The following is a 23,029-nucleotide window of genomic DNA, read 5'->3' as shown; positions in this document are numbered from 1 at the left end:
GGGCTCCAGTAGGCTGAAGGCAGTCCTGCAGAGAAGAGCGTATTGGAAGAGAAAGCCAGGGAGGAGGCGGTAGGATGCAGTGGCAGGCAGGCATGGCCAGAGAAGTGTGGAGCGCTGGCACTCCCTGCTGGGAGGGGCACATGGGAATCTCCATGTGGGGCAAGAAGGGGAGGCTGACCCGTTGTTCCCCTCCCTCCTCCACCCAGTCGTACCCCACTTTCAAGTATGGCTGTCCTTGGATTCTGCAGTGGAAGTCAAATTATGCGCTGATAGAGGGGAGAGCATGGATCAGTTACGGGGGCTTGAGAAGACTGTACATCCAAGAAGTCAATTAAAGATAAATAGAAAAAACATCCCAGGCACTGAGGGCCAAGCTGAAGGCAGCCATTACTTCTTCTGCAATGCCTATTGGGTGGTCCCTCTGTGGCGGGCATTGGGGTAAATGCTGCACATGGATTATCTTTCTTACACCTCTAGCTGCCGGAATCCAGAGCCCACACTCTTAGTCGCTCTCTGCATGCCTCCTTTTATGATTAATTCTATCAGACAGAGTTCATTCGGGGAGCACAGCCACCGTGTACGCTATGGGAACATGGGATGTATTATGGTCTGCCCAAAGGTAGGGCACGCTGGGAAAGCGAAGGTCTAAAGGGAAGTGTGGGATGACCAGAGAGGAGTCACTAGGCCTTGAAGACTAGCTGTGATTTATTCGTGGGCACATCTGTCTGTCACGGTATCTGATGACAGAGTGCTCCCCAGAGTGGCGGAGGCTCCTGTTCTGCTTTCCAAATCTCCCACAGGCCCTCTTTTGACCAACTCTAACTCAGAGCTCTGTCAGGAAAGGGATTCTAGAAAGTGTCCTTCTCAGTTTAACCAAATTGAGTTAGCACAAGCTAGCACATTAGAATATCTTTGATGGAGATGCAAATATAACTGACCAGACACCAAGCTGCAGAAGAAAACCAAGGTCACTTTTTTTTTTTTCAGGCCTGCACCCGTGCCATGTGGAGGTTCCCAGGTTAGGGTGCTAGGGGTCCAATTGGAGCTGTAGCCACCAGCCTACACCACAGCCACAGCAATGCCAGATCCGAGCCTTATCTGCGACTTACACCACAGCTCACAGCAATGCCAGATCCTTAGTCCACTGAGCAAGGCCAGGGATGGAACCCAAAACCTCACGGTTAGTAGACGGATTTCTTTCCACTACGCCACCACGGAACTCCAGTCAGGGTCACATTTGTGTATGCTTATCTCCTGATTTTTAGTGGCTGCTTAGCATTTTGGTAATGTGGACCAGTACTTTATTTGTCATGACAGCATTTACAAATAACTGACAGTAATCATTCTTTCTGAGCTCAGCAAACATTGGGGGAAGGTATAGATGCTTGAGTCCCCAGGGCGCAACATCAGGTCTTACCCATAAACCCAGCAGGTCTCTGACAGGCCCCCAGCAGCAGGAAGTGACCTTATTGTTCCAGGCAAGTGGGACAGAATTCTGCTCACCGATGTGACTCTGCTGTCTGTCCCCCGGAGGTGGGATGCAAACACCCTGTTTACCACTTCCAGGAGGAACTGATGACCATCTTTTTTTCCTCCCTTGCTCACGACAATCCCTTTAATCGCCCTCCTTCCTCATGCACAGTGGGGTGGGCCACTCATGTTTGTCCCTTGAGACCTTACCTTTTGGCCACAGCTGGGCCAGAGTCTCTCTCCTGGAAATGTGGAATTAGGACCAAGGAAGATACTGAAGTCTGGGGCCTGGTATAACATAATAAAACAAGCATAAAGGAATACAGAGGAATAGAAGGATCATCACTAATAATGAAATAACTAACAGACAAAAGACATTTTGCTTTCTGACTTTACACTATACATCCAAAAAACTTAAAAGCTTTTAGAAGCAAGGAGTTCTCCTGTGTTGCAGTAGGTTAAGGATCTGGCACTGTCATTGCAGTGGCTTGGGTCACTGCTGTGGCGTGGGCTCGATCCCTGGCCTGGGAACTTTCATAGGCTATTGGCACTGCTAAAAGAAAAAAAAGAAGAAGCAAGGAACAGAGAGAAAATATTCACAAACGACTCACAACCAATATACAAGGAACAAAAATAATAAGTAAAAGATAGACAATAGAAATGTGGTCACAGGAGTTCCTGTTGTGGCTCAGTGTTTAACCAACCCAACTAGTATCCATGAGGATGTGGTTCTATCCCTGGCCCTGACCAGAGGGTTAAGGATCTGGTGATGTCTTGAGTTGTGGTGTAGGTCACAGACACAGCTTGGATCCCGCATTGCTGTGGCTGTGGCGTAGGTCAGCAGCTACAGTTCCAATTGGACCCCTAGCCTGGGAACCTCCATAGGCCGAGGGTGTGGCCCTAAAAAGACAAAAAAAAAAAAAAATGTGGGCACAAGACTTGAACAGGTCCTTCACAACAAGGTTACTACAATGGCCAATAAACATATGAAAAAATGTTGCACTTTATTAATCATTAGGAAAATGCAAATTAAAACTACAAGATATCAGGAGTTCCCTGGTTGCTCAGCAGGTTAAGGATCCAGCATTGTTACTGCTATGGATCAGGTCACTGCGTGGTGTGGGTTTGAGCCCTGGCCTAGGAACCACTGCCAAAACAAAATAAAACAAAGAACTATAAGATATCATATACAGCAGAAATAAAATGAAAAAAGCTGAAAATACCCATTGCTGGTGAGAATGTGGACCAACCAGAGTGCTCACTCACTGACAGTAGCATTGTCAGCTGGTACAAACATTGCAGAACTGCATGCTCTTTGGGAATATCTTTAGTAGCTGAGCATACATATAACCAGCCATGAAGCAATGCCACCTGTAGGCATATGCCCAAGAGAAATGCATACTTCACTTTATCAAAAGATATATTCAAGTATATTCACAGCAAACATAACTCATAATAGCCCAAATCTAGAAACTCTCAAATGTCCATCAAGAGTAGAATGGAAAAAATGCATTGTGGCGGAAGTTCCCCTTGCAGCTCAACAGTTAAGAACTCCACGTTGTCTCTGTGAGGATGTGGTTTAATCCCCGACCTTGCTCAATGGGTTAAGGATCCAGTGTTGCCACAAGCTGTGGTGTAGATTACAGCTCCAGCCCGGACTCAATTCCTGACCCCTGACCTAGGAACTTCCCTATGCATGGCTGTGACTCAGAAAGAAAAAAACAAAAAGGAAAGGAAAGGAAAGAAAGGTAAGCAGTATTCTTACACAGAAGTAGCTGTGGGAGTGGGGGATGGGATAGACTTTAGCTGCTTGCGACCCACCCAGGCTATCCTGAATAAAATGTACACTCTATTTTTAATTAGATTGTATGGGAATATAGTATACTAATGTCATTTCAGCCATCCCATATAAACATTAATATAGGAAAAAAGTCCTGTGCCAGATTTGCAAACAGTTGTCCTAGTCACTGGCCCTGCCCTACTGATTCTGGCAAACAGAATGGTTTCCTAAAACCTCCCTCATCTAAGATCGCTGCCAGAATGCTGGTTTGCCTGTTGACTCCCGGTTTGACTCTTGTGGAAGTCAAGCTGGGAAGGTGGAGGCATCCTCTGACAACATTTCATAAATCCTTAGTTCTAAAGTCGTTACATCCATGGGGTGTGGCAGGACAAAGCCTGTTAGGGCCTCCTCCGGTGGCAGCAGCTCAGAATTGTCCCTGTCCTTCTGCAAAACACAATTCTTCACCGACTGCTGGATTCCAGTTTTGTACATTTATACATTAGAAAGTCTCTCTTTATCCTGGCTTTTCCCAAGCTTTTACAAATCCCATTCTGAATCCCCACCAGCCACCTCGCCTCCGCCATTGCTCACGCCCACAGAACCCAGTTTATCTGGTTTAAACGAGTTCCACACGCGCGTCCCTGAGCTTCCACCCTCTTCATCCTTACAGAATATTTGGCTACTATGCAAATCGATTGGGCAAAAGTTTGTTTATCCATTCAAGAAGCAAAATAAGAGGTGGGGTGTAGTTGATGAATTTAACGTATTCAAAAAGGTGCCAGCATTATGACGTGAATTAACAGGGAATGGGAAAACGTTAATTTGTGTAAATCTTCAGGTTGCATCATCTTCCTACTGAAAACCGTCCAACTTCTTCCTGTGTCAGAATAAAAACCAGACAACGTGGGGGCGGGGGTGGGGGGAGTCGCTTAAAATTACAATTATTTTTGTTTTCAGTTGTGAAATTTATGTTACAGTGATACAAAAAGGCAAAGGTGCTGAGACCGTTAATTTATGTCTCTTTTTAAGTGCTATTTGTCCAGTGAACAAAAAAGAAGGTGCAAATCCTACAGCAGCACCTCTCATCAGCAATCTTTCCCGTCGCCTACATCAGGCGTCTTCGTTTTCCTTACACCCTCCCACGAACATCGCGAGAACAGAGCTTCCCTTTGGCCCCTCCCCTCCAGTCCTCTCAACCCCACCCACTTCCTGCCTGGCGATCGCCTGACGTAGAAGGCGCGCCGGAGTGCGTGAACTGCGCTACCGGGGGCGGAACGGCTCTCGGCGGAAGTGATCGCTGCGTGAATCGTGGGTGGGATGACCGCGCTTCGGCTCTATCTAAGGCTGCTGCGATCATCCTCCAAATCCATGGCTCAGAGCCCAGCCAAGGGCGGGCCCCCCTCCAGGGGTCTGCACGCGGGGCGCGGGCCCCGAAGGCTCTCCATCGAAGGCAACATTGGTAAGGGCCAGAAAGTAGCTGCCAAGCCTCGGCCTCCGCAGAGCAGGTGCTTGAGAGGCTGCAAAAAGGAGCTGGGCTTGCAACCTCCTCCCTCCCCGACTGATGTGGCCGGACTGAGCTGCCAGGCGTTTTCCCCTTAAGTGCACTCTGGGCCTTTGACTCTGATTTTTCAGGCGTCAAGCCTCAGTTCTCTCCCACAGAGACACGTTTATTGGTGCATAGAAGCCACGCAGTCCACAGATAGGACAAGAGTTAGCTTGTTTTGATAGAACAAAATAGAAATAAGGAGCAGGGTGCAAGTTCTTTTTTTTCCCCTAAGATAAGGTTGCTAGGAGTTCCCGTTGTGGTTCAGTTAGGGAATCCGACTTGGAACCATGAGGTTGCGGGTTCAATCCCTGGCCTCGCTCAGTGGGTTGGGGATCCGGCGTTGCCGTAAGCTGTGGTGTAGGTCGAAGACGCGGCTCGTATCCCGCGTTGCTGTGGCTCTGGGGTAGGCCGGCCGCTACCGCTCCGATTAGACCCCTAGCCTGGGAAACTCTGTATGCTGCAGGTGCGGCCCTAGAAGAGGCAAAAGAAAAAAAAAAAGACAAATAATAATAATAGTAGTAATAAGATTGCCAGATTTAGGGGAGAAAAAAAGAATGCCCATTGAAAATAGTGTTTCAGATAACGAATAATGTTTTAGTATGTGTCCCATGCAATATTTGGGACATACACTTAAAAAAAAACAACGAAAAACTAAAATACAGATTTAACTGGGTGTCCTTATTTCACCTGGCAATCCAGTGAGAGACCCACTGGATCTTAAATAAAATGAAAACAAAACATTTCAATATAATGTTACTAAATTCTAACTTAAGATTTTTACCTATTAAGCTGCTAAACCCTGAAAAGGGATTAGCAAGTGTAAAGTATTGAAGACATTCTAGCAGCATACTGAAAATTTCTCATTTTATGCATTCAAGAAATAGCCCTGTGAGCAATTTCTACAATCCCACAGTGGTTTTGGCCCTGAGGACACAGCAGTGAACAGAACAAATAAAAATCTCTGCTCTCAGGGAGCTCTAGTAGAGAGAGAGAGACAGTAAACAACATAAATTAAACAAAGTAAACAGTATATTGGTTATGAGCATGATAGAGGAAATTCAGGGATCAGGGATTGAGGGAAGTTGCAATTTTAAATTGAGTAATCAGGCCTCAATGAGAAGGTGACATTTAAGCAAAAACCCAAGGAAGGTGAGGGTTAGAAGAATCTTCCAGGCAGAGTGAGAACCTAGTGCAAAGGCCCCCTAGATGGGAAGTTCAGAGAGGAAAGCTGCTGTGGCTGGAATGGAGTGGGCAGTGGGGAGTGTGGGGATGATGAGGTCAGAAGGTAAACTGTAGCCACCCCTTGCCTAGGCCTTGTAGTCCATCATGGATTTTTATTCTTATTGTGAAGGGAAACAATTGGAAGGTTTGAGCAGTCAAGTGACATGATGATTGACTTAGATTTTAAAAAGATCTCTCTGTGTTGAAAATAGAAGGTGTCAGGAAGTTGTTGCAATGATGAGTTATGGTATGTTGGAACAGGGCAGTAACAGTGGAGGTGGTGAGAAGTGATTAGATTCTAGTTACATTGAAAGTAGGGCCCACTGGATTTGGCAACAGAAAGATGAGGAATATAAGATAAAGAGAGGTTAGTAATGTCTAATCATTTCAGCCTCAGCCCCTTGAAAGGGGGATTTCTGGAGTTCCCTTGTGGTGCCTCAGATTAAGGACCTGGTGTTGTCCCTGCTATGGCTAGGGTTGCTGCTGTGGCATGGGTTTGATCCCTGGCCTTGGGAGCTTCCACGTGCTGCAGGTGCAGCCAAAAAAAAAAAAAAAAAAGATCCAATTTTCTTAGATAGAGAAGAGTGAGAAGAACAGCCTGGGGGCAGAGGGTCATTTCCAGTTTTGGGTTTTAGGCAGTGTTAGGTTTTTGTATGCTTATTAAATATCTAAATAGGAATGTTGAATAGCCCATTGGATATCTGAGTCCAGAATTGAGAGTCTCCCTGGACTCTAGTTATAAATGTAGACAGTATTGAAAGCCAGGAACCTATGTGTGTTGATGGGCATGCAAATGTTACAGAAATTGAGGCGATGGGAAGGAACCAGCAAAAGAGACTGAGAAGGAATGACCACTGAGACAGGAGAAAAGCCAACTTTTTTGAAAGACAACCCTTTGGAAGTTTTCCTGGAAAGGGGGGCCATGGAGTGGTGGCTGAAATAGGGTTGGAGAGGGTTGTTTTAATTTTTTTTCTTTCTGTAAGAGGAATTAGATCATATTGATAAGCTGGTAGAGAGGGAGAGAACTGGTGAAACAGCAGAGAGGATAGAATTGCCAGAGTGATTTTAGTAAGCCAGAAGGAATGGAGTCTCTTGCCCAAGCGGAGAGAGGCTGGCTTTAGCTGGGGGCACCGTTCATCTCTAGCACCAGGGAGAATGGCAGGAGAAATGATTCCTGACTCAAGTAGCTGCGAGGGAACTTGGGGAAGGTCCTCTGATTGTGTCTATATTCTCAGTGAATTAGGAGGAAAGAGCAGCTTGGAGTGAGTGTGAGGAGAGGGGAAAGACATGAAATAGTCTTGTGAGTAGGGGGAGAAATGTAGAATTGCTGGGTGGTGTTAAGGACCCACTTGAACTTGGTGGGCTTGCATGTAAAGTGAGACCAGTCACCCCAGCTGTGTGCTTTTCTCCAGCCAAATCAGAGACACTGAAAGCCATGAGAAGTGCTCCCTGCCTGATGGTGTTATTTAAAGATGTTCTGTCCTGTATTTTGGGAAACACGCCCGTAAAGAAAACTCTCCTCAGAGCCCACTGAGATAACAGAGTCCTTTACAAAATAAGTCCTTTGGAGAGGGCATCAGGTGAGGTGTGAGCAGCCTCTCCCAACTGTCCTGACCTTTGCTTCTTAACCTTTCCAGATTTCTACACTTCTTCCCTGTTTTCTCACGCAGCTGGGGGCTCTCCGTGTGCCTACCACGGAGGTGGGCTCAGATGTGATACAGCCTCTATCCTTTAAGGAAGTCACAACTAAGTGAGAAGAACAGGCTTCTAAACATGATTTCTGCACCATGTGTTGAGTGCTATGTTTGGACATGGAAACTCAGAATCTCTGGGGGTAGGAATTCCTACCCCAGAGGAAAGAGTATTCCAAGCACAGGAAGTAACAGTTGCCAACGAGGAGTCTGAAGAAACATGCGGTTTTAATATCAGGCTTTTGCGCCTGGAGTTTAAAGGCCCTTTGAGAGGATGGCAGAACAAGAGGTTAGAAGGGTAGGGTTTGCCAGATGTTGAACAGCCAGGAGTTTCTCATGTAGGCTCTGGGAGGCTACTGAAGACTTAAAGCCAGTATGTGCCATGGGCAGATTAATTTTTTAAAGGAAATCGGCTAGAATGAATGAATAGAAAGAAAGCTCCATGGGGAGTTCCCTGGTGGCTGAGTGGTTGTCACTGCTGTGGTGGCTCAGTTTAGATCCCTGGCCCAGAAGCTTTTGCATGTCATGGGCGCAGCCCAAAAATAAAAACATAGGAAGCTCAATAAAGCAGGCACCTTCTTCGTATGTCTTGTTTGCTGCAATACCCATAGTGCCTTGTACCCAGTTTGTTGAATGAATGAACAGGAACAGAGTTTGGAGTAGATAGACTAGGTTCGTGGCTATTGTCACCAGAGGGAGGGAAGATGCAGGCCTGAACAGAGAGCATGGCGGGACAGAGGTGACATGGTTTGAGAGAGATTTTGGAATTGGGATTGACAGGATTTGGTGGCCACTTGGAGGTGAGGGATAAGGAGGTTTATTTTGGACCTCGACTCTGAAAACTGAGCATGGGAATAAAAGAAGAGGAGGTCTTGGGAGGTAAGAGTGATATGTTTTGTAAGAGGTGCCTCTGAGACGGTTAGATGTTTTGAAGTAGATTAGAATAAGTGCATGCGGTCGAGAGAGATTGGAGCTGAGACCTCAGATACGAAGTTGCTGACTTGTAGGGGTAGTTGAAGTCTCGGAAGAGAACGCGTTTGCCCAAGCAGTGTGTGATGAATAAGTGGACTGGGGGACCTTAGTCTGGCTCTTTCTCATCTCCTATTACACCCTGATGACTCTCCCCGGACAGAATGGGTCACTGCCTCCTGTTTGTACCCACATAACATTGTGTACCCACAGCTGCTGCAGCATGAGTTCTGTTGAGATAGTCTGTACCTTAAGTACCTCCCCTGGGTGAGCTACTTTGTGTCACCAGCACCTCACCCAGGCCGGGCCCATTGTACTCCTTCCTTGTTTACCAGATGCTTGAATCCTGTGCTGTGATATCCTTGTGGAAGTTAGTCATTGGCATCCACAGAGGAAATACATTAAACTGCTTTTCCAGGAGTTCCCGTCGTGGCGCGGTGGTTAACGAATCTGACTAGGAACCATGAGGTTTCGGGTTCGGTCCCTGCCTTTGCTCAGTGGGTTAACGATCCGGCATTGCCGTGAGCTGTGGTGTAGGTTGCAGACGCGGCTTGGGTCCCGCATTGCTGTGGCTCTGGCGTAGGCCGGTGGCTACAGCTCTGATTCAACCCCTAGCCTGGGAACCTCCATATGCCGCGGGAGCGGCCCAAGAAATAGCAACAACAACAACAACAACAACAAAAAAGGCAAAAGACAAAAATAAATAAATAAAAAAAAATAAACTGCTTTTCCAGTCAAGTCAAATAGTTACGTTGTTCTCTAACCATAGGTGGCATTCCACCCCCACCCCCCCACCCCCGTCAGAGTATCCTTTCAGGAAACCTGAACAGGGGAAGGTGAACCCCTGTCCCAGCTGGTTAGGTTGTTTAGAGGGGCTTTTCTTGTAGTCCTGTTGCTCTAAATCTTGTTGATTTGATTCTGTGGCTGCAGGCAGCAGCATGTAAAGAAAATGGCTGGGTGAATTAGCAACTAATGGCATCAAACATGAGTCATGAAGCCATATGTCATGTATGATTGAAAGTCAAAAGCTTGGAACCTAGAGTCCCTTGAAATCTAAAAAATAAAACCCTTAGCTTATCTTTTAAGTATATTCATTGCTAAAGTGTATTATCACCTTCCAAAGCCAGTTATTTTATGATTACAAATCTAAATTGGAGAAAGGATCACTTTATGAAATATTATCAGTGAGTCATCTCGGACTATTCACACTTTGTTTTTTTTTTCCCTTCACTTTGATTTTCCAAGACCCAGTTCGAAAGAAGAAACCTCAGTTTTGCTATCTAGAGACTTTGTACATAAAGCTGTGGAAATCTTCCTGGTTACGTTCCTTCAGCATTCAAGACTAGTGACTTAACATCACTAGTGTGCATCTTTTACTCTCACTAAGTATAAACAATTGAGCAAGAATACCAGTGGGAAAAAGATCTTCTTATTTTAAACATTGTATCTAATCTAACATACAGTGTTTGGAATAATTGGATTCTCTGTGTCTGTGATTCACCTCATTCCATCAGTCCATCTCCATCTGAGCACCTGATACTCAAGATGCAAAGGAAAAAAGGTTAGTCACTGTCTTCAAAGAGCGAGCTACCAATCTAGCTGGAGAGAGTGATGAGTCAACAAATAATTACGGTATGACGCCTCGGTAAACCAGAGCAGGCAGTAATTAACTCTGCCCAGGGCTATTGTGGAGCTGGACTGAGTTCAAGGAGACTTCACTGAGAAGGCAACAGTGAAAGGATGAATCAACTGGTGGGCAGAGTTGGGGAGTTCATTCTAGATCAGCGAGGGTCTCATGCTAAATGCAGAAGTTTGACTTGTACTCTGAAAGCTGTAAGGAACTTTTTTTTCACTTGCTTTCTTTGTTTTGTTTTGTTTTTTTCCTTTCGGCTGTACCACAGCAAATGGAAGTTCCCACACCAGGGATTGAACCTTTGCCACAGCAGCTCTCCAAGCTGCTACAGTGACAATGCCAGATCCTTAACCTACTGTGTCATAAGGGAACTTCAAGATAGGCAGTTTTATATTTGTTGTTTTTGTTTGCTCTTTGGTAAAGGGTTTAGAATTGGATTTTTTCCCCCATCTCATTCAGAAGAATAAAATGCCTGGAGATGATGGTATATTTAAGAGGGTCCCATGAGCTGTAAGCATATTAAATTTAAAATAATATATTTTGAGTGTTACATCAGATACTATCGTACTGCTAGGTTTTAGTATAATGTAGCTATAGCAGGCATCATGGTTTATAGAAAAATTTGTGGAAGGAAAGAAAAAAACATGATTTGGGAAAGGATGAACATTAACAATAGAACCCTTTGGTCCCGCTTGTGGAATGACAATCCTGGTGCTAATAGAAATCAGCATGTTGATGTAATGTACTCAAAGAAAACACCTCCCACCCTTTTTCAAGTCATGGCAGACATAATGAAGTTCAGTGGTAGCCAAGGCCCTAGGGAAGGTTTAATGCTGCTTATGAGATCTGATACCTCTCACATTTCATGATATTAAAAAGTATATTGAAAGAGAACAGTTAAGCCGGAATCTAACTGAATTGTAACAAGCCTGAGATGAGGCTGTCATACTAGGCTGGTGCTCTGTGTAGAGACCCAACAAAGGGAGGCATTTGTCCATCTGCCCAGTGTTGCCTGAAGAGAGGCCTTTGACGGACACAGATGTTCTGGTCACTAGGAGGAGGCCAGTGTAGCAGTGGAGAAACAGACAACACCATTTTTATGAAACCCCGGGGAATACTTTAAAACATTTTGTCTTTTTTTTTTTTTAAACATTTTGTCTTAAAACAAAACAAAACAAAACAGGAGTTCCTGTGGTGGCTCAGTGGGTTAAGAACCTGACTTGTATCCATGAAGATACAAGCTCGATTCCTGGCCTTGCTCAGTGGGTTAAGGATCCGGCGTTGTCATGAGCTGTGGTGTAGGTCACAGACTCGGCTCGGGTCCCACAGCAGCTGCAACTCTGATTTGACCCCTAGCCTGGAAACTTCCATATGCCACAGGTGTGGCTGTTAAAGCAAAAAACAAAACAAAACAAAAACAAAACCTTCTTAAAGGAAAGAAACAATTACAATCAGGTATCATAGCCTTAAAAAAAGTTCTATTGTGCTTAATTTTAATATAAATATAGCATTTTGAATTATTTTTTAAAACAATTGTTCCCTATCTGTGGGTGGTGCCTGGCACAGCCGGATTCTCTTGGAATGTGGTTTAAGACATGCAGTCCTATTGTGAACTACCCAGGCTCTCCTCGCCCTACAGCAGCATGGATGGCAAAGCTCCTTGGACCGTCCACCACCATTTACTGTCGTTCTTGGCTGAAGCTGGCTCCTCATTACTAAACTGGCTTTCTAGACGCTTTGGAATGAGGAGTGGTATGCGAGGTGGGGGTGTTGCTCTGGTGTGATTGTTCCAGTAATTGGAGCAATATATTTCCCATTATATCTAATTTGTTGGCATTCTGGGTTTTGTGTCTTTAAACGGCATGAGTCAGTTTCTCAGAGTCCTGACTGCCCTTAGATGAACTAATAGTTTCTGATCTCAGAGGTGAAGTTGGCACTCCCTAACCCTCAGGGCCCTTTCTTTCCATCTGCAATCATTCCTTAGGTAGTTGTTTTTAACTTTTTAAAAATTTAGGTAATTCTCACATTCCATGCTACCCATCTAACTAATCAGTTACCTTCATCTTTTTGTATTAATTTAAGTAGTTTTTCAGCTGATAGGCAGAGACCATGTTTTAGGCTTAATCAACAGCCTACCATCTAAATATTGACTCTCAAATATTTTATTGACTGATTGATTGTCTTTTTAGGGCCATACCTATGGCATATGGAAGTTCCCAGGCTAGGGGTCGAATTGGAGCTGTAGCTGCCAGCCCTCACCACAGCCACGGCCACAGCAACACCAGATCAGAACCGTGTCTGTGACCTACACCACAGCTCATGGCAACGGCAGATCGCTTAACGTGCTGAGTGAGGCCAGAGATCAAACCCATGTCCTCCTGGATGCTAGTCAGGTTCGTTACCGCTGAGCCACAACAGGAGCACCCCTACCGAATGTTTTAAATGAAGGGCTACTCAGGGCAGACAGGTATCTGATAATACACAAACTCAACCAATCTTTAATTAATTCTGGAGACTCTGTTGGTAACTCCATGACAAGCCCAGAGGGCCTTATTTAGTAGTCTAGGGTGTGGTTTTGGAACCTTTTTTTTTGTCTTTTGTCTTTTTAGGGCCGCACCTGCGGCACATGGAGGTTCCCAGGCTAGGGGTCTAATCGGAGCTGTAGCCGCTGGCCACAGCCACAGCCACAGCAACGCGGGATCTGAGCCTCGTCTGCAACCTACACCACAGCTCACAGCAACACTGGATCCCCAACCCATTGAGTGAGGCCAGGGATCAAACCCGCACCTCATGGTTCCTAGTCAGATTCCTTTCCACTGCGCCATGATGGGAACTTCCGGAATTTGTATTTTTAAAAAGCCACCTCTGTCGACTGATCAGATGGCAGTGCAGCTGTGGCAGTCTCAAATACACATCTGCCTCAGGATCACTGGGGCATCCTTTAAATATGTGGGTTCCTGGGACCAACCTCAGAGATTCAGATCCTGTTAGGAAACCAACACTGAGACCCATGAAACAATCCAAACAGTTAACTGCTAACCCTATCAGAGGCAGTTAATAAATATTTCTTGTTTGATTCAACTGCCCGTCGTGGTAGGAATTGGGTGTGAGCTAGAGACATCCTGAACTTGGTGGAAGAGGTGGGCTTTAGGCTTGGTAGGGGAAGGGATTTAGACATAGACCGAGTAGAACAGGGAAAGATGTTTAGTCACTGAAGTGTGGGAGGGAGGAGCAGAGGCTGAGCACATGTGCAAAGGCACACATGAGCTGGCTGGAGGTGGGACTGAGAGATGAGTGTGACTGTACAAAAGGCACAGGTTTATGTGTTTGTTCTTAACTCTGTGTTCAGGGAACAGTTGGAGTGGTAGGTAATAAATGTCACATACTGGATGTGTGGGCTCTTCTGCTGAAGACATCTCTTTACTCCTGATCAGTAACCATGAATAGCTGATAGAATTGACTGAAAGGGTGCCTCCCCTTCCTTCTCTTGGTTCCATTTGGGTTCCTCCTAAGGGTAGAACTCACTTGAGAAAGATTATCCCTGATGGGGGAGATTGCACTCCAAACACACTGTTAAGGTTCATTTTTGGTTTTTAACAAATGTGGGTTTCCTAGGGAACTGGAATTAATAGTGTCTTATATGTTTTATTCATTCAGCCAGGTTTTTAGTCTGGGCTTTGCTTCCTGCTCTGGAGGAGCCCCATCTTCTACCTAGAGCAACAGAATTATAGTAGCAGTGGTAGAGGCTTACCTGTAATGCCTGGCCAACCACAAAGGAGCTGATCCAGCCTAGAGGTGTCAGAGTCCTGAAAGGCTTCACACAGGAGGTACATCTGAGCAAAATCTTGAAGATTGAGTAGAGGTTGGCCAGAGGAGGAGAGAAGGAGCTTCAGGAACTGGGAAAGCACATGCAAAGGCACTTTTGCAGCAGGCAGTGTGGCGTGATTAGAGTTACAAGGAGTTTGATCCAGTGGGAGCTCAGAATGCCTGAAGGAAGCTAAGACAGAGAGGTCTACGCAGGGGCGGAATTTCACTGTGTGTTATAGACCATGCTAAAAGGTTTAAATTTTGTCCTGAAGGCAGTAGGGAGCTGCCAAAGTATTTTAGGCAGTACTGTTTTGTGTTCACTATAGCTGCATTATGAATGATGGATTGAAAAGGGCAAGGCCAGAGTTAGGCAAGAAATGAAAGCCTCATAGAAAAAAAAAAAAAAAAAGAATGGATGGGAGTAGTTCCCTTTATGGTGCAGCGAGAAGGAATCCAACTAATATCCATGAGGATACGGGTTCAATCCCTGGCCTCACTCAGTGGGTCAGGGATCTGCTGTTGCCGTGAGCTGTGGTGTAGGTTGTAGATGTGGCTCAGATCTGGTGGTGGTGTTGCTGTGGTGTAGGCAGGCAGCTATAGCTCCAATTCGACCCCTCGCTTGGGAACCTCCATATGCTTCAGGTGAGGCCCTAAAAAGACAAAAAAAAAAAATAATGTATATATATGTATGACTGGGTCACTTTGCTGTACAGCAGAAATTGATAGAACAATATAAATCAACTATAATAGACTTTTTTAAAAAATAAGAAAGAAATGAGAGCCTGGTCTTGAGTGAGAGGTGGAAATAGAGGGAAAAGGACAGATGGGGGAAGTTTATTTTTTGTCTTTTTAGGGCCAACCCACAGCATATGGAGGTTCCCAGGCTAGAGGTTGAATCAGAGCTGTAGCTGCTGGCCTACACCACAGCCACAGCGGTGCCAAATCCGAGCCTCATCTGCAACTTGGATCCTTAACCCACTGAGCAAAGCCGGATGGAACCTGTGTCCTCATGGATACTAGTCAGATTCATTGCCACTGAGCCACGACGGGAACTCCCAGATAGGGAAAGTTTAGAAGGCAGGTGCAAAAGCACTTGCTGCCACTTGAGATTTGGCAGAGGAGGAAGTTCTGACTGAGTGGCTGGTGCTGTCATACCAGGAAGGAAGCTCAATTTGGTGTGTGTGTTGGGGGTGGGGGGATGAAGAGTTCATTTAGGGAATATATTGACTTTGAGTTATGTGTGGGATATCCAAGCGAAAATGTCTGGAAGGCCTCTTGGCCGGTGAGTCTGGAATTCAGGAAGTGATGAGCTAGGCATTGGTGTAAGTGGGAAAAGATAACTTGAATGTTGTGGTACTGGGTTAATTTCATCTCCAAAATATTTCTCAAAGCAGCCACCACTTTCTACCTCATCTGCCATCACCTCGATTCAAGCTATTATTATCTTCTAACTGGTCTGCCTCCTTCCCATCAGCCTTTTCTTCCATAACTGGTTGAGTGGGCTTTTAAAAGTGAGATGTAGACGTGTCATTTCCCTCCTTAAAACCCATCGTCACTGGTTTCGCATTGCCCTTGGAAGAGACCCCAGACTCCTCACCACAGCACAAGGCCACGTGTGACCTGGCCCCGGCTTGCCGACCTGCCTCTCCACGCTCCTTATGAGCCATTTTCCTTCACTTGACCACACAGTCACTGCCGTGCCTTCAAGGCCACAGACTGCTATCTTGTTGTAGCCAAGTTTTTCTTTGCCCGACCTTTGTTCATGCCGCTCCCTCCACCTTTCCCTGCCCTTGGGCCCGGCCAGACTTCATCTTTCAGGTCTCACCTCAAATAACATTTTTCAGAAGAACCTTCCTTGATCTCCGGAGCAGTGTCAGAGCCATCCTGATTTTTCTTTCCTAGCACTTAATATGCTTTCTTATTATTGTGTTTGTTTAGTGTCTATCTTGCATACAAGTTCTGTGAGGGCAGAATCCACCCGGTGTTTTATTTGCCATTGTACCCCCAGTGCCAGACAGTCCTGAGCACGTCGTGGCACTCCCTGAATGTCATTTAGATTTGTTAAATGAATGAGGGTCATTATCTTCATTTTCTATCTTGGAAAACTTGTGATTTTTTACACGGTCACGGAGTGAATAGGACCGTGATGCAAGCTTGACAACATGTGTAGCTGATTCCATCTGCTTTTGAGAGTAGTATTCCATTTTTAACTCTTATTAAGTACTCTTTGCCTCTGGGAGGTTGGGATAGATGTTAAAATTACAAATCAAATCTTATGGGGTGTTGGGAGTTCCCTGGCAGTCTAGTGGTTAGGATTTGGTTCTTTCACCACTGTGGCCCAGGTTCAGTCCCTGGTGGGAGAACTGAGATCCCACTTCTAGCCACTACAAGCCGTGGCAAAAAAAAAAAAAAAAAAGAATTCCCTGTTGCCTGCATTCATTGTGGTGACTGACTCTGGTTAGCATGGCCTGCCCCATTATCAATCTGGCAGTGATGTGGCTGCTGAGTTTTGAAATTGGAGAAACCGATATTTATTCCCTCTTGTTGGGCACCTGTGGCAGAGTTAATGGCAGCCTTTTCCTATAGCCCTGATTTGGGAAGCATCCCAACACATGCTGTTTGCATTGCAGCTGTGGGAAAATCCACCTTTGTGAAGTTACTCACGAAAACTTACCCAGAGTGGGACGTAGCTACAGAACCTGTAGCAACGTGGCAGAATGTCCAGGCTGCTGGCACCCAAAAAGTAAGTTTTCGGTTGTGGTGGGTAGTTGGCAGGCATGGGTGAATAAACTAATTTTAATAATCTAATTTGCTCTGAGTAGGGGAAGTAGTCCCGTTTGAGACTCCTTTTTAAAAATACCTTCATTCCGGAAAGCAGACCACATGCACTAGAGAAAATATGACCTGTATGAATGTGTTTAGTTTTGATTTGTGTCGTTTTTACAGATCAGTAAAGGGACTTGCCTTGGTTCTTTATGGCTTCCCAAAGCCTGTCCAGCCATCCTGGCTTTGAAGATTAATTTTGTCATTCCTGCCCTTAGGTACGTTACGGAAATGGACCTCAGGATTGATGGTGATTTTGACTTATTCATGAAATCTAAGAAACTGGAGGGTCACCTTAGAGAGCATCTTGTCATGTTTTGAGTTGCTGCAGAAATACTAGCTAGCCTTTATAAAGCACATACTGCATGCCAGGCACTGTCCTATCCCAAGCACTGTACATTTTACTTAGGCCTCGTGGCTTAGGTGCTGGTGTCAGGTCTGTTGCTTTGGGAGCAGCTATAGCATAGCGTTGGTTTCAGCACCAGCCACAGCAGTGTGAGCAGGGAAGAACCGATTTGGACAGAAACCTTAGAGGAAGTTGAGGGAGTGGCAGTACCTGCCTCAGTCTCCACAGCCTCCTCACCAGTCACCAGAAACGTTGTTCACTGAGTGCCTCATTCTTGTTTTTAACAACCTATTGTTAGAAAGTTCTTGTCTGAGCCACTTTGCATACCTGTGACTCTGACTCATTGGCTCACTGCAGTCTTTTAACTTTTCCACCTGGCAACCCTTCATACATTTCTAAGGCCTGGAGTTGCCTGCTTTTTCTCCCCCTCGAGCCTTCTCTCTTTGAAACCAAATTCCATTATCCTCCAGACCTTTTCTCATTTTGAAGTAACTTTGGGTGATGCACTTCAGTTTGTTCTTTTTCCACTTAGATTTTAGTAAGATGGGTGCTCCGAGCTGCACGGGACATTCTAGATGTGGTTTAAATGGTGCAGGATGTCACAGAGCTTGTTCTGGCTGCCATTTTTCTGTTACTCCACCTCAAGATTGTGTTACCTTTTTTTGGCAGGCATGTAATTCTTATTGAGGCTATTTGTTTTGTAAATTTTCTCTGTGTATGTGTGCGCTGTGTGTGTGGGTGGGTATTTGTGAAGTTAACTTTCCTGTTTAGAAACTAAATTATCTTTTTCTGAGTATGCCACCAGTCACCTGTTTCCGGGATTTAAAAATATATCCACAAGTTGTTTGAGGCTCTTTCCTTCAAGAAGTGGACCTTAATTCTCCCCTAGAGTGCAGGCTGGACTTAGTGACTTGCTTCTAGTAAATACAGTGTAGCAGGATTAGCAGTGTGTGTCTGTGGTAGGTCATAAGACATTGTATCTTCCATCTTGTTCTTTCTTGATTGCTTTGTCCCTGGGGATGCCAGCTGCCATATAATGCAGTATAGCTGTCTGGGAAGAGGCCCACGCAGCAAGGACTGAGTCCTCCTGCCAACAGCTATGCGAATGAGTCTTACTGGAAGATCCTTCAGTCCCCAGTCAAGTCTTCAGATGACTGTAACCTCAGCCAATATCCTAATTGAAATCTCATGGAAAACCCTGAGGCAGTGAACCATCTGGCTAAACTGTGCCCCAGATTTCCTTTCCCACTGAAATGGAGTTAATGATTTTTTTTTAAGCCACTAAATTTTGGCACAGTTTAGATAACTAATACTCCCATAATCCCATTATTCAGAAGCAAAATATTTAACATTTTTGTCCTTTTAGATTTATTTCTACAGAGTATATATTTTTATTTACATACCCTGACATAAATGTGTAAAACATAGGCATCTACTTCCTTTTTTTTAAAAGAAAAATCGTGGTTGTCATCTGCATGTCACTTGATAGACAAGGTCATCTTCCATTGATAGTAATGTCATTTTAATGGTTGCCATGTACCGCATAATATGATGTGCTGTCATTTAGGTATCCAATCTTTTCCTTTGAATATTTAGTTTTCTAATTTCTCCCTATTAGAAACAGTGCTACAGTGATGAATATCCTTGTAGCTGTCCCTTTCTTTTTTTAATACATGAAATTTGAAGGTGATCTAAAACCATAACCTATAGCTGGAATTTTGATGTGACAAAATTACATGTTTTATTGAGAAAATTTTTCCTTCAGAAAAGTTGTACTACTTTTCTCAAACTTTCAGTAACACCAGATGTTCTTTATTTTTTCATCCTTTCTAATTTGAGAGGTAAGAAAATTAATGGTGTGTTATTTTATTTTACGTTTCTTTGATTACCAATGAATTGAACAACTTTTTAATGTTTGTCAGCCATTCATTAGTATTCTTTAGTGAATTGCCTATTCAGACCTCTTTTTTTAAAAGTATATCAAAGTGTAATTATTGAAGTATTATTAATTTACAAGGCCATGATGATCGCTGCTGTACAACAAAGGGACCCAGTCATACATAGACACCAATCCATTTTCTTGCAGATTCTTTTGCTACACAGGTTATCACAGAATACGAGGTAGAGTTCTCTGTACCATACAGCAGGTCCCCACTGGCCAATCATTCCATATAGCTCAGTGTGCATATGCCAATCCTGAATGCCCAGTCCATCCCTCCCACCCCCTCCACTTGTCCCCTTTGGTAACCATAAGTTTTTCAAAGTCTGAGTCTGTTTCTATCCTGCAAATAAGTTCATTTGTATCCTTTTTTTTTTTTTTTAAAGATTCCACATATATGTAATATATGATGTTTGTCTCTCACTATCTGACTAACTCACTTGGTATGATAGTGTCTAGGTCCATCCATGTTACTGCAAATGGCATTATGTCATATTCTACAGCTGAGAAATATTCCATTGTGTTTATGTACCACATCTTCTTTATCCATTCCTCTGTTGATGTACATCTAGGTTGCTTCCATGTCTTGGCTATTGTAAATAATACTGCAGTGAACATTGGGATGCATGTATATTTTTGAATTATAGTTTTCTCCAGAGAGATGCCCAGAAGTGGAATTGCTGCACTGTGTGGTAGTTCTGTTTTTAGTTTTTTGAGAAACCTCCATAACTCTTTTCCATAGTGGTCTCACCAATGTACATTCCCACCAACAGTGTAAGACGGTTGCTTTTTCTCTACACCCTCTCCAGCATTTATTATTTGTAGACTTTTTGATGATGGCCATTCTGGCTGGTGTAAGGTGGTACGGTACCTCATTGTGGTTTTGATTTGCATTTCTCTAATAATTAGTGATGTTGAGTATCTTTTCCTGTGTTTTTTGGCCGTCATATGTCTTCTCTGGAGAAAGGTCTATTTAGATCTTCTGCCCACTTTTTAATTGGCTTGCTTATTGTTTTGTTTTGTTTTTTTATATTGAGCTGCAGAAGGTGTTTGTATATTTTGGAGATTAATCCCTTGTCATTTGCTTCATTTGTAAATATTTTCTCCCATTCTGTGGGGTAATCTTTTTGTTTTGTTTGGGGTTTCCTTTGCTGTGCAGAAACTTTTTAGGTTTAATCAGATTCCATTTATTTATTTTCATTTTTATTGCCATTACTTCTGGATCCGAGAAAATATTGCTGCGGTTTATGTCAGAGAGCCTGTGTTTTTCTCTAAGAGTTTATAGTATCTGGTCTTACACGTAGGTCTTTAATCCATTTTGAGTTTATTTTTGTGTGTGGTGTTAGAGAATGTTCTAATTTCAGTCTTTTGCATGTAGCTGTCCAGTTTTCCCAGCACCACTTTTTGAAGAGACTGTCTTTTCTCCAAAGGAGGTATATTCTTACCTCTTTTGTCATAGATTAATTGACCATAAGTGTTTGGGCATGTTTTCTGCCCATTTTTTAATTTTTTTCTTCTTCTTAATTGAGCTGCAGGAGGCATTCGTATATTTTGGAGATTAATTCCCTGCCAGTTGCGTCATTTGCAAACATTTTCTCCCATTTTGTGGGTTGTCTTTTTGTTTTGTTTAGGGTTTCCTAACCAATCCTGTTCCACTGATCTATATTTCTGTTTTTGTGCCAGTACCATACTGTTTTGATGACTGTAGCCTTTTTTTTTTTCCTGTTGAGATCTTTTTGTAATGGCTTCATAAGTCTCATTGCTAGGTCTCTTGACTCTTTGTCGTATGTTATTGATACTTTCCCCAGTTTGTTATTTTTCCTTTATATTTATGGATGTTTTGTAATATTATACTTTGATGTTTTTATGTGGTCAAATATTTTACTTCGTAGTTACTTCCTTTAACATTAAAGTTTAAAAATACCTCTCGCGGCCCAATATTACAAAAATACACACCTGTTTTTCTTTCTCTTGCTTTTAAGGTTTTACTCTTTATGTGACTTTAAAAGTTATAGGAGCCTGATTTTTCCCCAACTTGTTATCTGTCTGGCCCAGGAGTAGTCTTGTTGAGATTATTCCTGAGTGGTTATATATTTTGTTATTGTGACTGGGATCTCTTTTCCTATCATTTTTTTTTTCGACTGGTTATTGCCGTTTTAAAGAAAAGCAGTTGATTGTTGTGTATATCTTATGAGACTTAATTCTCATATTAATTTTTTTGCCTTATTTGCTTGGGGTTTTAGAAAATAATAGTTTTCTCTAAATACTAATCATTTGTGAGAGTTTTCCACTATCCAAACCTCATTTCTGTTTTCTTTCACTGGATAGATGGTCCAGAACAATATTAAAAAATAGCAGTTATGATAGTTACCCTTATCTTTTCTGTCTTTAGTGAAACTATCTCTAATGTACCATTTTTAAATTCTGTGACTGTCATTCATTTCAATAGACCATGTGGAGGAGGTACCCTTCTATTAGTAGGATATTAACTGTTTTTATTAGTATCAGATGTTAAATTTTCATCCAAAGCCTTTTTTAGCATCTAGTGACATAACCATGGGATTTTTTCTTTTTTTACCTCTTAATGTTAGTCATTGATTTGATAACAATACCATCTTCACATTCCTAGAATGAACTCTTTTGGTCATGGTATACTGTCGCACTAATTTGCTAATTTGTTGTTTGGAATTTTGCATTGTTATTTATAAATTCAATTGGTATTACTGTTTGTATGTACAGTTTTTGACAGGTTTTACCATCAGGATTATGAAAATGAATTGAGAAGTTTTGGATCATTTTTAGCAGAGGAATTATCTTTTCCTTGAAGATATGCTAGAAATCTCTTTTAAAATTATATGGATTCATTTCTATTTGGGAGAATAGTTATTGGACAACTATTTTGTCCAAAATTATTATTCACTTTTTTTATCCTTCTTGTGTCAATTTTGATAATTTTGTTTTCCTAGAAAATTGCCCTTTTGGAGTTCCCGTCCTGGCTCAGTGGCTAATGAATCGACTAGGAACCATGAGGTTGCGGGTTCGGTCCCTGCCCTTGCTCAGTGGGTTAACGATCCGGCGTTGCCGTGAGCTGTGGTGTAGGTTGCAGACGCGGCTCGGATCCCGCGTTGCTGGGGGTCTGGCGTAGGCTGGCGGCTACAGCCCTGATTCAACCCCTAGCCTGGGAACCTCCATATGCTGAGGGAGCGGCCCAAGAAAAGGCAAAAAGACCGGAAAAAAAAAAAGAAAGAAAAAAGGAAAATTGCCCTTTTATAGAGATTTTCAAATTTAATAGTGTAAAATGATTATGCGTATTCTTTTATAATTTAAGTTCTTCTACATTGAGAACTTTTATAATTTAAGTTCTTCTACATTGAGAATTGTTCTATCTTTTGTCTGATGTTTATTTGTGTGAATATTTTGGCAGAGATAGATTTGATAGATGATTGTCTACTTGTCCTAAGACTCAATTAATGGTTTTATTTTTTTAATTCTATGGGGGTTGCATTCTAATTCATTAATTTTTACCTTTAAATTTGTTTATCTCTCAGAGCTTCTTTGCATTTTTAAAGCTTTCAGTGTGTGATTAATTTGGGTATTTTTTTTCTTTTTTTCTGCCTTAATATTAAAAGCATGTGCAACTGGAAGTTTTCTTCATGGGATAAGCTTTGGCCCTGTCTTCTAGATTTTGACAAATGAGATTTTAACTGAAATTTCACAAACAAGTGTTTGTAATTGTAATTTTGGTTTATTTTTTGCCTCAGAATTATTTTTAGTGTTTTACATATTCTGAGTGGATTTTGTATG

At 43.1% G+C, this 23,029-nt stretch overlaps 1 protein-coding gene across 5 annotated transcripts in view; it reads left to right on the top strand.

The window, feature by feature from the left end:
* The first annotated feature begins 4,478 nt into the window (after positions 1-4,478).
* DGUOK (deoxyguanosine kinase) overlaps positions 4,479-23,029 on the top strand; it is a 36,165-nt gene continuing 17,614 nt past the window's right edge. Inside the window, exons 1-3 of one of the 5 annotated variants that reach the window (XM_047781751.1) lie at positions 4,479-4,709; positions 16,748-16,860; positions 17,064-17,158. In XM_047781751.1, coding sequence (XP_047637707.1) covers positions 4,568-4,709; positions 16,748-16,860; positions 17,064-17,158 — 350 coding nt within the window. In that variant the 5' untranslated portion in view covers positions 4,479-4,567. Of the gene's footprint in view, positions 4,710-16,747; positions 16,861-17,063; positions 17,159-23,029 lie in introns of those variants that run through there. The other 4 variants (XM_047781752.1, XM_047781754.1, XM_047781755.1 and 1 more) reach the window with 4 other exon arrangements.

This window comes from Phacochoerus africanus, chromosome 5, assembly GCF_016906955.1.
Source record: "Phacochoerus africanus isolate WHEZ1 chromosome 5, ROS_Pafr_v1, whole genome shotgun sequence".
Taxonomy (NCBI): Eukaryota; Metazoa; Chordata; class Mammalia; order Artiodactyla; family Suidae; genus Phacochoerus; species Phacochoerus africanus.
This window is presented reverse-complemented; position numbering and strand designations above follow the sequence as displayed.